At 43.9% G+C, this 14,912-nt stretch overlaps 1 protein-coding gene across 1 annotated transcript; it reads left to right on the top strand.

The window, feature by feature from the left end:
- The first annotated feature begins 1,546 nt into the window (after nucleotides 1–1,546).
- On the top strand, nucleotides 1,547–4,700 carry LOC142827188 (uncharacterized). The gene is made up of 2 exons (XM_075921352.1): nucleotides 1,547–2,400; nucleotides 2,813–4,700. Exons 1-2 carry the CDS (start codon nucleotides 1,821–1,823, stop codon nucleotides 3,352–3,354), a joined length of 1,122 nt encoding a protein of 373 aa, XP_075777467.1. The 5' UTR covers nucleotides 1,547–1,820; the 3' UTR covers nucleotides 3,355–4,700.
- The last annotated feature ends 10,212 nt before the right edge of the window (nucleotides 4,701–14,912 follow it).

Below are 14,912 nucleotides of genomic sequence, written 5' to 3'. Positions count from 1 at the left end.
CTGCTTATCTAAACAAGGATAGCACAGATGACTTCAAAAGCTGTTCAAGTTCAGAAAAGAGATGCCCCATAAGAACTGGGTAACCTTCAGGCAAACATGTCCAATATTATCCAAAATCCCATGAAAGAATAGGTTTGACATAAGCCATTACTTCTAAAGCATGGGAAAAAAACTTCCTGGTCCCAGTCATATGCACTGAGTTGTCATTAAGATGAATATTAATGTGGGTAACTACTATCATTTTTCAATGTACTCCCCTGGAATTATTCAATTAGTCCATGTTGCAGGTTTGTGGAGCACAACTACAAGTAGAAAGTGCTTGTTGATGACTAAGGCCCCATGCAGCAAACTTCTCTATGCAGGCAAATCCTTAAACCTTCAATGAAACCTAATGAAGTAAATGGCTATGGATACGGAGATCTTCCTATTCAGAATTGCTTGCAGTTCCAGTGGGATCCAGTTTCCACATGTTTTTAGTTCCATGTGTGTTTTTGTTTCAGAGCCTGAGTGGGAATGTGTACACGGCTATTTAAGTGATCTATCACAAGCCTGACTCTAGCCCCAGGTTCTGAGATGCGTTGACACAGGTTTTGAGGCACTATTTGCAGTGTAGATAACTTGTGGGGAAAGATAGGAAAAGGATATCCCATTCCAAATAGGCAGAATGGGGGAGAAATCACATAAAACCATTACTGGAGGAAAATTCAATAGTATGTAATTGACTTCCAATTTTTTGTTTCAGTTAATTTTTAGGCATTCTTTATAACTTCAGCATAATGATACACATCCTTCAGCTTCAAAATATGTTAAAACAAATGTTTATTTTGGTTTGGTTATTTTATTTTTGTTTATGGATACCTAACATGTTATACCTGACATGATACCAAAGGGAAACATCAGACAATGAGAGTCAGAGATGAGCTCTTCTTTCTTCTATCATAGTTTTAGAGGAAAGAGAACTGGTCAGAGCATTAAAAAAATGTACAATACGTTACCTGCCGGTTAAACTTTTTTCTATATTCAGGAACTATTATAACTACAGCAGAACCCAAAGCTCAGTTACTTTTCACCATGATAAGCCCCAAAGTCTTATCATTTTGAAAGGATAATTCATACTGAAGATTAAAATGATACCAGCTGTGCACTACTAGTGCTAAGAAAATACTGCAAATAACATTCATGAACATCCATACAAATAAAAGCCAGGCATTTGATATAATGATAAACAAAGAAATTAAATACTTGTTTTGAGTTAAATTAAATGTTTTTCTCAACTCGAAATTAAAGGGTTAAACTTTAATTCACTAAAATTTCCCCCAAAACTTGTTTTTGGTTTGCTCCAAAGTAGTATTTTATTAGTATTGTCTTCAGAATTATCAGTGAACTGTAAAATCTGTTATTCCCACAGCTCTATGTAGGGGTGTGTCTAGACTACAGGGTTTTGTCGACAAAGTGGACTTTTGTCGACAAAACTATACCAGCGTCTACACTACCGCTGAGTTCTGTTGACATAACGTCGACAGAACTCAGCAGTTTTGTCGACGCTGGTAAACCTCATTTTACGAGGCATAACGTCTTTGTTGACAGAGTTCTGTCGACAAAAAGGGCAGTCTGGACGCGGGGGTTTCTTTTGTCGACAGAAAAAGTCCTCCAAGCAAGCCCCCTGCTGGACAGTCCTTCTTCAGGAAAAACCTCTTCTTGGTCCTGTCTGTAGCCATGTTTTAAAGGCACAGACATCCCTGGCAGGCATTGTGACAGGAAGCTGGCCACTGTGAGAGCCTGTCAGCCCAGAGCTCTCCCAGCGTCACCTGCACGTGGCCATGCGTGCAGCTCCAGCGCCACGAAGCCCCCAAGAACCTTTGAGGGAGCCAGCCATGGTGCCCATAGGCGACAAAAAGAGAGCCCCAGCCTGGTCAGGGACAGAGGTCCTGACCCTGCTTGAACTGTGGGGGGAGGAGGAAGCAGTCCAGGCCCGGCACACCCGGCGCAGGAACGCCAGCATCTATGGCCACATGGCTCAGGGGCTGGCTGATAAAAGGCACCACCCAAGGATACTCCAACAGGTCCGGGCCAAAGTGAAGGAACTTCGCCAGGGATACATGAAGGCCCGAGAGCAGAGCTCGGCTTCAGGTGCAGCCCCAGTGCACTGCACCTACTATCAAGAACTGGACCGCATCCTGGGAGGCCAGGAACCTATGTCTGCACCAGTGCTCGTGAAGACAGGGTTGCACACACCAGTGCAGCAGAGCCGGCAGGAGGTCCCCATGGAAGATGTGGAGGAGGAGGAGGAGGAGGAGGAGGAGGATCAGACGGAGGACATCCTGACCCTGACTCTGCAGCCTGTCCCAGAGACGCAGGAAGCCTCGCAGGCACCCTCCGACGCTGGAGAAGGAACTTCAGGTGAGTGTAGGCAGGGTCACAGACACAGCACAGGGGAGGTGGGAGCAGAGAGGATGCAGAGCAGTGTTCACATCTTGGTCCTCCCTCCTGGACAGCTTGCATCTCTCTGTGCATGTACAAGCAGGCGGGCAGGTGGTGGGTATGTGGGTGGGGGGCATGGGAGACCCAAGGTGCAGCAGGCCCCTGTCCTACTGTGGCTGCACACTGATCTGGCCTGGATGGCCACAGTGGAGGGCGGGAGGATCTAGGGGGTGGAGGTGGACATTGTCCTAGCCACAACGGGTCCCCTTTGCAGCCAAGGCAGCTGGCAAGGCCAGACGTGGCCTACCAGTAACAACATTCCCATCCCTTGTTGTATGGACTTGTGTGTGAATTGCTAACACTGATCGGTTCTCCCTCTTCTTCTCCACAGCTGGACCTACTGCTGCTGTCTGCCGAGCAACTCCTGTGCCACCACCCACCCTGTCCCACAACACCCGCAGGCATTGGAGGACCTACAACGACCTCCTGAGGAGGCATGTGGAGGCCATGGAGAAAATGGAGGGGACCATGGCCAAAATGCAAGAGACCATGGCTGAAAGAGCGAGGGAGGAGGCTCGGTGGCATACTCGCCTGCTGCAGGACTTCCTCCCAGAGTGGAGCAGTATGTGTGCCACCGTCCGGGAGTCCCTGGCTGTGCCAGGTCCTCTCCCCTGGGGACTCCTCCTGCCCATCCAGCTCCAGCCCCCTCTGACCCCCCGTCCTTCCCCTCAGCCCCCTCTGACCCCCCTTCTTCTCCCTCAGCCTCTGCCACCCCTTCCTCTCCCTCAGCCCCTGCCACCCCTCCAGCCCTGCCCCTCCCCCCCTGCTAGAGCAGAGTCATTGTCAGCCCCAACTCGAGCCCAAGGACGGCAGGGTCCACGGACAAGGGGTGGCAAAGCCTTGCGGCCCAGGCAAGGCCGCCATTACCCTTAAGGTGTCTGCCCTCTCTCCCTCCCTCCCTCACTCCATGTTGGAAATCCCCCCTCCATCCCTCCCTCACTCCAGGTTGAAATCCCCCCTCCTACCACAGTTATAAACACAAGTTAATAGTTAAAAAAAAAGTTTATTTTTCACAGTTGTTACACAATTCTATTTTTTATAACAGATCTAAATTCTAACGTTACTCCTTGATAAACATATTTTTCAAGTTTAACATGGTGTGTGCGCCTTAACTGTTCAGAAGCTGATGCAGGGATGGATTGTGGGAGGGAAGGTTTTGGGATGGGGGGGGAAGGCCCACAGACCCCATTGGGGATACCTTGGGAAGTCATAGGGCTCCAGCTGAGAAGCGCTCACGTAGAGCCTCCCAGATGCGAACCCCCGCCTGATGGGTTTGGCGAACAGCAGCTGTCTGAGGCTGCACAAACCGCCTGCCCTCCACTTCAGCCATTGGCCCCCAACCTGGGAGGAAGGCCTCCCCTTTGCTCTCCACCAGGTTGTGGAGGATGCAACATGCTGCCACCACCTCTGGGATATTGTGTTCCCCCATGTCAAGGCGAGTTAGCAGACACCTAAACCTTCCCTTCAACCGGCCAAATGCGCATTCCACCTGTAAACGGGCGCGTGTCAGGTGCGCATTAAACACTTCTTTGCTCGGGGTCAGATGCCCTGTGTATGGCTTCATAAGCCAGGGCATGAGGGGGTACGCCGCATCGGCCACAATGCAGACCGGCATCTCTACGTCCCCAATAGCAGAGGTTCGCTGGGGGAAGAAGGTTCCTGTCTGCAGCCTTTCGTACAGGTGTGAATTGCGGAAGATCCGAGCATCATGTGCCCGGCCCGACCATCCCACACACAGATCCGTAAATAGTCCACGGTGGTCAACCAGGGCCTGCAGCACAATGGAAAAGTACCCTTTTCTGTTGATATACAGGGCGGCTTAATGGGGTGGTGCACGGATGGGAATGTGCGTTCCATCGAGCACTCCTCCGCAGTTTGGGAATCCCAGTCCTGCAAAACCAGCCATGATCGTGTCTAGGTCTCCGAGGCGGACAATCCGATTCAGCAGCTGTGAGTTGATGGCCCTCACCACCTGCAAAAATAGACACATACAAACACACACAGATTATGAAGTCAGAGGGGTTGCCCAAGTCCTTTGGCGACCATCCGCCCCCCAAGAATCCAGAACCCTCCCCCCCCAGTGATTGCTCCCAGTAGTATCATGGTGTAAGACACAGGAGCTCTCCACCACCTCCCCTCCATTGCCCCCCACCCACCCTTTTTTGGTTACAGTCCCCTTACGGACTGCCCTCCCCCTGTCCCCAAGGGACTTACCTCCATCAACACAGCACCTACAGTAGATCTCCCCACACCAAACTGCTGTCCCACTGACCGGTAGCTATCAGGAGTGGCCAGCTTCCAGAGGGCAATAGCTACCCTCTTCTCCAGCGGGATGGCAGGGCGCAGGTGGGTGTCCTGTCGTTGCAGCGTGGGGGCAAGCCAGTTGCAAAGCTCCAGGAAGGTGGACTTCTGCATCCTGACGTTTTGGAGCCAAGCCTGATCATCCCACTGCTCCATTACGAGCCAGTCCCACCAGTCCGTACTTGTTTCCATCCTCCAACATTGCCTGTCCGGGAAAAAGTTTGGAGGCAGGAACAGTGCTGCTGCATCCTGAAGGAGGAGCTCCAGTCTGGGCTCAGGTTCCGGACCAGGCATTAACAGCATGATAGTCTCATGCAGTTGCAGCAGCATTTGAAGCACCGTGGAGTGGGGCCAGCGTCTGGCCAGGGGAATCTCTCGCTCCATGGTAAACAAAGGTTAGGAAAAACCTTCAAAAAAAAAAAACCCCACACACTGCTGTGCTGTGCCAGGAAGCAGGGCACTCCAAACAGGCACTGTAGAACCTTTGCTATCCCTCTAGGCAGCTGCAGCAGCAGAGCAATGGCTAGTTGGGGCGGGGGCGTCTCTGCAATGTGCAGGCAGCAGAACAAGTAAGTACATGCTGCCCCTGTGACCTGGCAAAGCAGTTCCGGGTACTTTCTTCTGTCGACAGAGCACCCTGCAGTCTGGACGCTCTCTGTCGACAAAGCAAATAGTTTTGTCTATGGCTTGATGTAGTCTAGACGTGCTTTGTCGACAGAAGTTTTGTTGACAGAATCTGTTGACAAAACTTCTGTCGACAAAACCCTATAGTCTAGATGTACCCTAGATGTCAGTCATTCAATGGGAACAGAAATAATGCCATGTGACATGGGTAGCCAATCACACAATGCAAATGGCAAACCGTGCTTTGTAAATCATTGTGAATAATGCAGCAGCAATATGACTCAAATAGATCTATATAAGCTATTTGTCAAATACTTTCTAATAAGAAATGACTAAATCCTGAAGTCTGTTTACAGATTATTCCTATCAATGTAAATTTGCCAGAAAGCAATAAACAACCTAACAGTTTGCCCAGATCTAACCATTACTGCTTATTATGGCATTCTGCACTATCCTGACCCTTATTAGTGACCAAATGGTCAATACAATCTGTCCATAAAGTCTAAAAATATTTGGAAGGCTCTCTTCTTTTTTTATTCATTTGTCCTGGCACAAAGAATAACCATTAGTCACTTCTCAAACAACTTGTGTTATGCTCCCCTTTATGAAATTCACTTAAGTATGAGGTCTCCTTTAAGTATGTACCTAAGCCCAATTTACTTAAATGGGACTTAAGCAGGTGCTTAAAGATAACCTTCTGCTTAAGTGCTTCACTGAATTAGGACCTTACTCTTTTGCTACATTTCTCACAGCCAGTGTATAAAATGTTTCTGTTCTCTCACTTCTCGCTCATAACACGCAACAAAGAATGGAAATACAATTATATGTCATCTATCATAGAATCATAAAATAGAGATGTTAAATATTGAATAATTGAATAGTCTATTAACCTCATGAATTCTTATTGGTTAGTTGACTATTCTATAGACCCTGGGTAGCTCCTCTCCAGGGGAAAGAGTCTGAGCTCCCAGACCCCTTCTGAGCCAGAACTGAGCCAGGCTACCTGCCCGCCTGGCTCCTAATACATTTTAAATGCAGAGCTGCAACAGGAGTAGATCCAGGACCCAGTGCAAGCCGAGACTGAGCTGGGTTGCTGGCCAGCCTGCTAAAAAATTTACAGGCGGGGGGGAGGATGCGTGTAGTCTATAGTATTAACCTATAAGTTTTGCATATCGGTTAATTGACTGCACTATAACATCCCTATCATAGAACACTAGAACTAGAAGGGAGATCAGCAAATTAGGTCCCCTGCCCTCACTGCAGGACCAAGCACCATCTAGATCATCCCTGATAGATGTCTATCCAACCTGCTCTTAAACATCTCCAGTGATGGAGGTTCCACAGCCTCCCTAGACAATTTATTCCAGTGTATAACCACCCTGACAGTTAAGAAGTTTTTCCTAACGTCCAACCTAAAACTCCCACTATCATGTCCCCTCTCAGACTTCTCTTTTCCAAACTAAACAAACCCAGTTATTTCAGTCTTCCCTCACAGCTCGTATTTTCTAGGCCTTCAAACATTTTTGTTGTTCTTCTCTGGACTTTCTCCAATTTTCCACATCTTTCTTGAAATGTGGTGATCAGAACTGGACACAATACTTCAACTGAGGCCCAATCAGTGCAGAATAGAGCAGAAGAATGACTTCTTGTGCCTTGCTCACAACACTCCTGTTAATGCATCCCAGATTCATGTTTGCTTTTTTTTGCAACAGTGTCACACTGTTGACTCATATTTAACTTGTGGTCCACCATGACCCCTAGATCCCTTTCTGCAGTGCTGCTTCCTAGACAATCACTTCTCATTCTGTATGTGTGAAATGGATTGTTCCTTCCTAAGTGGAGCACTTTGCATTTGTCCTTATTAAACTTCATCCTATTTACAACAGACCATTTCTCTAGTTTGTCCAGATCATTTTGAATTATGAACCTATCCTCCAAAGCAGTTGCCACCCCTCCCAGCTTGGTATCATCTGCAAACTTAGTAATCATACTCTCTATGCCATCATCTAAATGGTTGATGAAGATATTGAACAGAACTTGTACCAAACAGACCCCTGCGGAACCCCACTAGTTATGCCCTTCCGGCATGATTGTGAACCATTAATAACTACTCTCTGAGAATGGTTGTCCAGTCAGTTTTGCACTCACCTTATAGTATCTCCTAGTTTATTGATAAGAAGATCATGCGAGACCATATCAAATCCTTTACTAAAGTGTAGGTATACCACGTCCACTGCTTCTCCCTTATTCAGAAGGCTTGATTTCCTGTCAAAGACAGCTTTCAGATTGGTTTGACATGATTTGTTCTTTACAAACCCATGCTGGCTGTTACCTAGCACCTTATTTTCTTTTAGGTGTTTGCAGATGAATTCCTTAATTATTTGCTCCATTATCTTCCCTGGTACAGAAGTTAAACTGATTGGTCTGTAATTTCCTGGGTTGTTCTTATTTCCCTTCTTTTTATAGATGGGCACTATATTTACCTTTTCCAGTTTTCTGGAATCATTCCTGTCTTCCATGATTTTTCAAAGATGATAGCTGAAGGCTCAGAAACCTCCTCTATGAGCTCCTTGAGTATTCTAGGATGCATTTCATCAGGCCCAGGTAACTTGAAGACATTTAACTTTTCTAAGTAATTTTTAACTTGTTCTTTTTTATTTTAACTTCTAAACCTATCCCATTTCCACTAGCATTCACTGTTAGGTATCCCATCTTCTTGACTAAAACCAGAACAAACAAGTCATTAAGCACCTCTGCCATTTCCAGGTTTCCTGATATTGTTTCTCCTTCTTCATTGAGCAAGGGGCCTACCCTGTCCTTGTCTTCCTCTTGATTCTAATATATTTGTAGAATGTCGTCTTTAACACTTTTCTTTAGGTGGACTGAGCTTTGTTTGTGCCTTTGCCTTTCTAATCTTGCCCCTGCATATGTGTATTGTTTGTTTATATTCATCCTTTGTAATTTGACCTAGTTTCCACTTTTTATACAACTCTTGTTTTATTTTTAGCTCATTTTTGATCTCCTGGTTAAACCAAGGTAGTCTCCTACCATATTTTCCTATGCAGCAGTATAGTTTCCTTTTGGGAAGGAAGAGGACGGGCAGGGTGGTGGCTTGAAGGAAGGGGTGTAGTGAGGATAGAACCTGGGGCTGAGCAAGGGTTGAGCACTCCTGGGGAAAATTGGAAGCTGGCACCTATAGAAGGAAATAAAAGTGTCTTAACAACACCACAACTGATAGATTTTGTCTAAGATAAACAGGTGAGAAACCATTTAGGGCTGCTTAAATAAACTGTTATCGCCTGTGTCTTTGTATGTTATACCACAGCCCATCCTCATAATATCAGGATGTTGTCAACGTGACATCAATGGCAATAGTGAAATCCCTGGTGCACTTCATGGAATCTATGGCACTGTTCCCTATTCATGGTAAAAAACCTCTGCTTGTCATAGTGGCTTGGTAAATCATTTCTAAACTTTATTATCTTCCTTCTTCTCTTTTTGTTTGGCAGATGTTTCTTGGGTAGAAGGAAGGGTGTCAGTGTTGGGAGTATCCTTCTTATTGTGAAAGGCCACTAACACAGCTGACTCCACCCTAAGAAGAAAGGAGCAGCTAGTGCAGATCACAAAGCACTTACATAATATTTCTGCTGTGTGTGTGAACCACTACTTAAAAAGGCTGCAATAGTTTCCATTTCCCACAGTTCCAGGGTATAGCCTGGATTATAGCTGGGTTTACTCCATTTGACCCAGTTAGTCAAAAGTCTGTTGTGGGGGTAGTTCCAGTAAGGAGGACAACTTGATGTCAGAACCAGGTGTTTTTATTCAGTTTTATTTACAAAGATTATACATGAAGTCCTGTTTCTACATAAGAACATAAGAACATAAGAACGGCCGTACCGGGTCAGACCAAAGGTCCATCTAGCCCAGTATCCTGTCTACCAACAGTGGCCAGCACCAGGTACCCCAGAGAGGGTTGACCGAAGACAATGATCAAGCGATTTGTCTCCTGCCATCCCTCTCCAGCCTCTGACAAACAGAGGCCAAGGACACCATTTTATCCCCTGGCTAATAGCCTTTTATGGACCTAACCTCCATGAATTTATCCAGCTTCTCTTTAAACTCTATTATAGTCCTAGCCTTCACCGCCTCCTCTGGCAAGGAGTTCCACAGGTTGACAACACACTGTGTGAAGAAGAACTTCCTTTTATTAGTTTTAAACCTGCTACCCATTAATTTCATTTGGTGAAATGAAACATAGTAGGAATCAGCAAAGATTCCTCTGCTCACTGCTCCTAACCTGCATTTCCAGTGCTCCATGCCCAAAAATCTTTCTCTCGGGGCCACATTACCAGAAGTTATGTTACTACCTGCCTGACTTTCTGACTGCTTCTGCCTCTTTTCTGCCATCCTCTCACACCTCCATGTTTGCTCTCTCATTCTCTCTTTATCACACACACAATGCACAGAAGAGCCACTGCCCACATAGTTTTAATTCCCAAGCAGACTCATGTTCCTTTGTTTTAGGTGGTGACATGCTGAACTATCTTTTACAGTTATCTTGAATGAAGGGTGATGGTTAAACCTGCACACTGTTTAATCTTGAGGTGACAAAAACATGGATAAGTTTAGCAAGTTTCAAACCACAAACAAGTTGCAGTGTTTATAATTACTTGTTACCACTCAAATTACTTTTGAATGATAGATTAACCAAAATACTTGGGAAAATATAGGTCTTTTTCTACAAACACAGACTGAGCACTTACTAGTCAGGTCTGGTATTTTGTTATCCATTGCGGAGCAGTTCAGTTAAATGTGTTGCTGTACTTTCTCGTTCCAGGAAAATGAATCCATGATCTATAAACAGAATCTCTTGTCCCACTCCAGTTCCTAGTGCACAACTGCCACCCCACAAAAATCGTGTCTCTATCCTAAAGGCTGTATTTACCATTATTATAAGTGTCAATGACTTTGCTTCCTTTTTGGCAATCTCCCTGGAAAGGCCAACGGCTGAGAATGGAGACAGAACTCACTTATTTATATAAATACTTATGTGGGCCTCATCACCACACTGTTTAAGGGCTTCTCACCTATAGGCTGGGTTTCTTTGAAGAGTGTTTAGGTACATTGAGAACAGTACTGTCTATGCTCTTCACCTGTTCAGTGGAGAGTAGACTATCCATCCAGAAGCTTGCAAGAGCCACACGTTCTCTTTTACTCTCTCACTTACAAATATATTTCCGCCAAAAGAATTTGTAACATAGATTATATAAATGTATCTCCCTGATTCCTTTTACTTTTAATCTCCTTTCCAAGACTCTTCCTAGTCAGCATTACCACGAACCCATCAGAATATTTTCAGTAATAATCTGTGTCTTGAAAGGCTGAATTTAAAATAAAGGATGAAAAAAGTATCTTAAAACCAGATGCCACAACAGCTCATGAAGCTACCTATAAGTCAGACCTGGATACCCTCAGGCATACTATGCTTATATTTTAGGGATAATGGTCCCAAAATAAAAAATACTGTGAGAGGCTTTGTTTTAAGGATCCTGTATAATTTAAACACAGTACACGAGGGTTCTGTAAGTAGGGGTCAAGAACCAGCCTGGGTGGAGGAGGCAAAACCGGTGCTTTCCTGAAATCCTTCTTTGTGCCAGGAAATGTCACCACACCCTCAGCTCCTAGATTTGAGCCAAGGTGTTTCAGGGACATAGTCTGTCATACAAGGCACGCCTGTGGAAAATACTTTTATAAAGTGTATCCCATTTCTTTAATCTTTCATTCCTCATTGCCGAAAAAAATCAAGGTAGTTAGTTATGAGTGGAAAAAGAGGTTTTGTTCAGTGTCCAAAATTAGAAGAGCCAAAAGCAAACTTTTTATTTTTCCCATATTACAGACTGGTCACAACAGGGTTTATTTCAACTGGGTTTACTAGCAGATAATTAAAATTTGACTCTGTTGGCATAAATCAATCCTCTTGATGGAGTGACGTGAGAGAGAGAGAAAATAAACAGAGGTTTCCAGCTCGAGTATTACCTGTAAAAATATTCAACCACTAAATGTTTCTGGTACATATGTTAATATGTGTATGATTTAGTAATCACCTCCACTATTCTTGGTTGTAAACTCTGGTATTTTGTCATTAGAAATTAAATCTGTTTGAGCCTACCAGTGTATGTACAATGTGATATTACCTCACTTCAAATATAATTGTATTTCTTTGCCAGGAATCAGGCTTAGAAAAAAAGAATACTCTATTTTAAAAGAATTAAAATGAAAACCCTGTAGGATTGTTTTGGTTTGCCATGATGTTATTGGTTTTTGTACTGGGGTTGAAAACATGACATAACTGTTCCTTTTTGAGAAGAATCAGCAAACCAGCCTCAACCACAAGGTAACTTCACAACCTCTCCCCCTTCAACAGCTACTTATAGTATCTAGAGAGATGCAGTCTATTTTGCTTAGCCAGACATCATTAAATATGCAGTTTCTGATGTAAGTTTTTTATTGGCTAATACTTAGGAAGGAACAATCAGTTCCATACATACAAGATGGGAAGCAACTGTCTAGGAAGGAGTATGGCGGAAAGGGATCTAGGGGTCATAGTGGACCACAAGTTGAATATGAGTCAACAGTGTGATACTGTTGCAAAAAAAGCAAATATGATTCTAGGTTGTATCAACAGGTGTGTTGTAAGCAAAACTCGTGAAGTCATTCTGCCGCTCTACTCTGCACTAGTTAGGCCTCAGCTGGAGTACTGTGTCCAGTTCTGGGCGCCACATTTCAAGAAAGATGTGGAGAAATTGGAAAGGGTACAGAGAAGTGCGACAAGAATGATTAAAGGTCTAGAGAACATGACCTATGAAGCCAGGCTTCATGAACTGGGCTTGTTTAGTTTGGAAAAAAGAAGATTAAGGGGGGACGTGATAGCGGTTTTCAAATATCTAAAAGGGTGTCACAAGGAGGAAGGAGAAAATTTGTTCCTCTTGGTTTCTGAGGACAGGACAAGAAGTAATGGGCTTAAAGTGCAGCAAGGGAGGTTTAGATTGGACATTAGGAAAAAATTCCTAACTGTTAGGGTGGTCAAATATTGGAATAAATTGCCAAGGGAGGTGGTGGAATCTCCCTCTCTGGAGATATTTAAGAACAGGTTAGATAGACATCTGTCAGGGATGGTGTAGACAGAGCTTGGTCCTGCCTTGAGGGTGGGGGGCTGGACTCAATGACCTCTCGAGGTCCCTTCCAGTCCTATGATTCTATGATTCTATAATATGATCTCTCACCCTATCACCCTTATCATCCATTATTTAATATGCTTTGCACTTCTCCTTCCTCTCATGCAACCCAAACCCTCTTGCATGCACACATATGGCACGCGTATGCTGATGGGCAGACAGCTGCTGTATTCAACAGTTTTGATCCATTATTGCTTTAAGAGCAGAAATGGGAATGCTGCAGCATCTGTAGCTGGAATCAGAAACTTTAGCATTCAATATTTCAGTGTACAGTGGTGATAATGCAAAACTTTCAACCCATATAAAAAACCTCAGCGGGCTAAATTATGTTTCAGGCAACTAGCAAATCCAAATAAAAAAAAGCAACAAAAACAGCCAGGTTGTCAAATACCAGTAAGGTCATAACCCTACATAGAGGGTGACATCACTGAACCTCTCATATATACAAAGCCAGTTAAACTGGATGCTTCCCCTGGTTAGATAAAGCTCAGCTTGTATAGCCTAACTTCATAGAACTATACATCTTGGCTATATCTATACTATGAGTTTTCTTGACAAAAAATATGCTAACGAGGGATTCATTTGCATGAGTCACAATCTCATTTGCATATTTTCTGTCAATCCACTTTTGTGTTGGGGTTTTTGCGCAAAAACAAGCAGTGTGGACATTTTCTTTTTTGTGCAAAACCCCCTTTTTCCGCAAGATCCTTATGCCCCAAAAAAGCATATGCCCTCTTTAGCATATTTTTTGCCGCAAAAACTCGTAGTCTAGACATAGCCCTTATGTTTAGATGCTATCGATAGAGAATCAATTAACTGCGTGGTCATCAACCCTAGATTTGAACTTCCTGTGAATATTTCACTGAAAGATACTCAGGGATCCAAAAATAAGAAGCCTGGTGAACTTCAGAAGCTCAGGAGTCGCTTTGTCTAACTTGGTGGGGAGGTAAGTAGCCATGTAGGTTGAGGTCTTCACTGCCTCTCTGTCCCTTTTATGCCATTCCAATTGCTGTAACCCAGCATAAAGGGATCTGTAAAAGTCTAGCTTCTGGCTAGAAGCAGGCGCTGTGGAAGACAGCTGTAAAAGCCCCTCAGAGGTCTGGTACAAGGTGTGTTTTGGGCATATAGCAGGAGATGGACAAGAAGAGAGGTGGTGGTGGTGGTGATGGAGATGCAATATACAGCACGGGGGAGCCTTTAGCTGGGATAGTTTAATTTAGACCTCCATGGGTCTCTAAGTTACACTCAGAATTTATTCAGCCCACAAATCTGACGTGTAAATACCTCTTTCCTGAACTGCACGTTCTTTGCTTTGCCTCTTAGAGATATAGCATGGAGCCTAAGTCTTAGTTCACTAGCTTCCCATTTATTGGTAAGTGATGTTGTTCTTTAGTGGGTACCCCACAGAGAGGATATGAGATCTAACAATTGCAAGAGGTCTTCTTTTGTTCAAGTCCTTTTGTGAGCTGATAAGCTCTCAAGAATTCCAGGCTCCATTTCACATTTGTTTTGGTAAAATTTTGTAATTTCATTTCTACTATTTGCAATCCATTGATTCACTGCAGCTTCTTATTCTTGCCTTCAGACATATAAATGGTGGCTGCTTTCTTTTAATTGTTTTAATTGTCAGTGTTATGCACATGCAGCTGATTTTAACAACAGTGAATACCAACATAATATAGTATGAAGTATTGTCTAGTAACCTGACTTATGCAACCTATTGAGCAGCTCTCACTTAGACTTTGACTGGAGGATAGTTAGATCCAAGCATGATAAAAGCCTTTTGGATTCTATTCCTGACTGTATGTCTTGCTTGGAAAGCTACCTACATTTTGTGTACCTCAGTTTCCCTCTGTAAAATGGGGATAAAATATGAGATTTTGAGGATATATAAATTCACACTTTCACAACACATCAAGATCCCCGGAGAGCTAAGAGCGCCAAGTTTCAAAATTGTATACTCAGGATATTTCTGTATTTTATTCTTTCAGAGTGGCTGAAACCACATTTTGTAACTAATTTATATTTTGTTCTTTTGCCTGGAAAATCAGTTTAGTTTATTTTAAAAGAAAAAATACTGGCAATGCACCCAGAATTCATATATTCTTACCATTATTATTTGCAAACTAATATGCATATATTAGAAAGTTTGTGCATCTGTCTGACTGTGAGTCCATTTATTCAAAAACTCCTAATAAACAATAAGCTAGGATCACCAAATTTGGTATGCGGCTTCCTCTTATCCTAACTTAAAGCAAAGTCAGGGTTTGG

Source organism: Pelodiscus sinensis, chromosome 2 (assembly GCF_049634645.1).
Source record: "Pelodiscus sinensis isolate JC-2024 chromosome 2, ASM4963464v1, whole genome shotgun sequence".
Taxonomy (NCBI): Eukaryota; Metazoa; Chordata; order Testudines; family Trionychidae; genus Pelodiscus; species Pelodiscus sinensis.
Note: the sequence above shows the minus strand (reverse complement) of the source record. Positions and strands in the feature narration are given on the sequence as shown.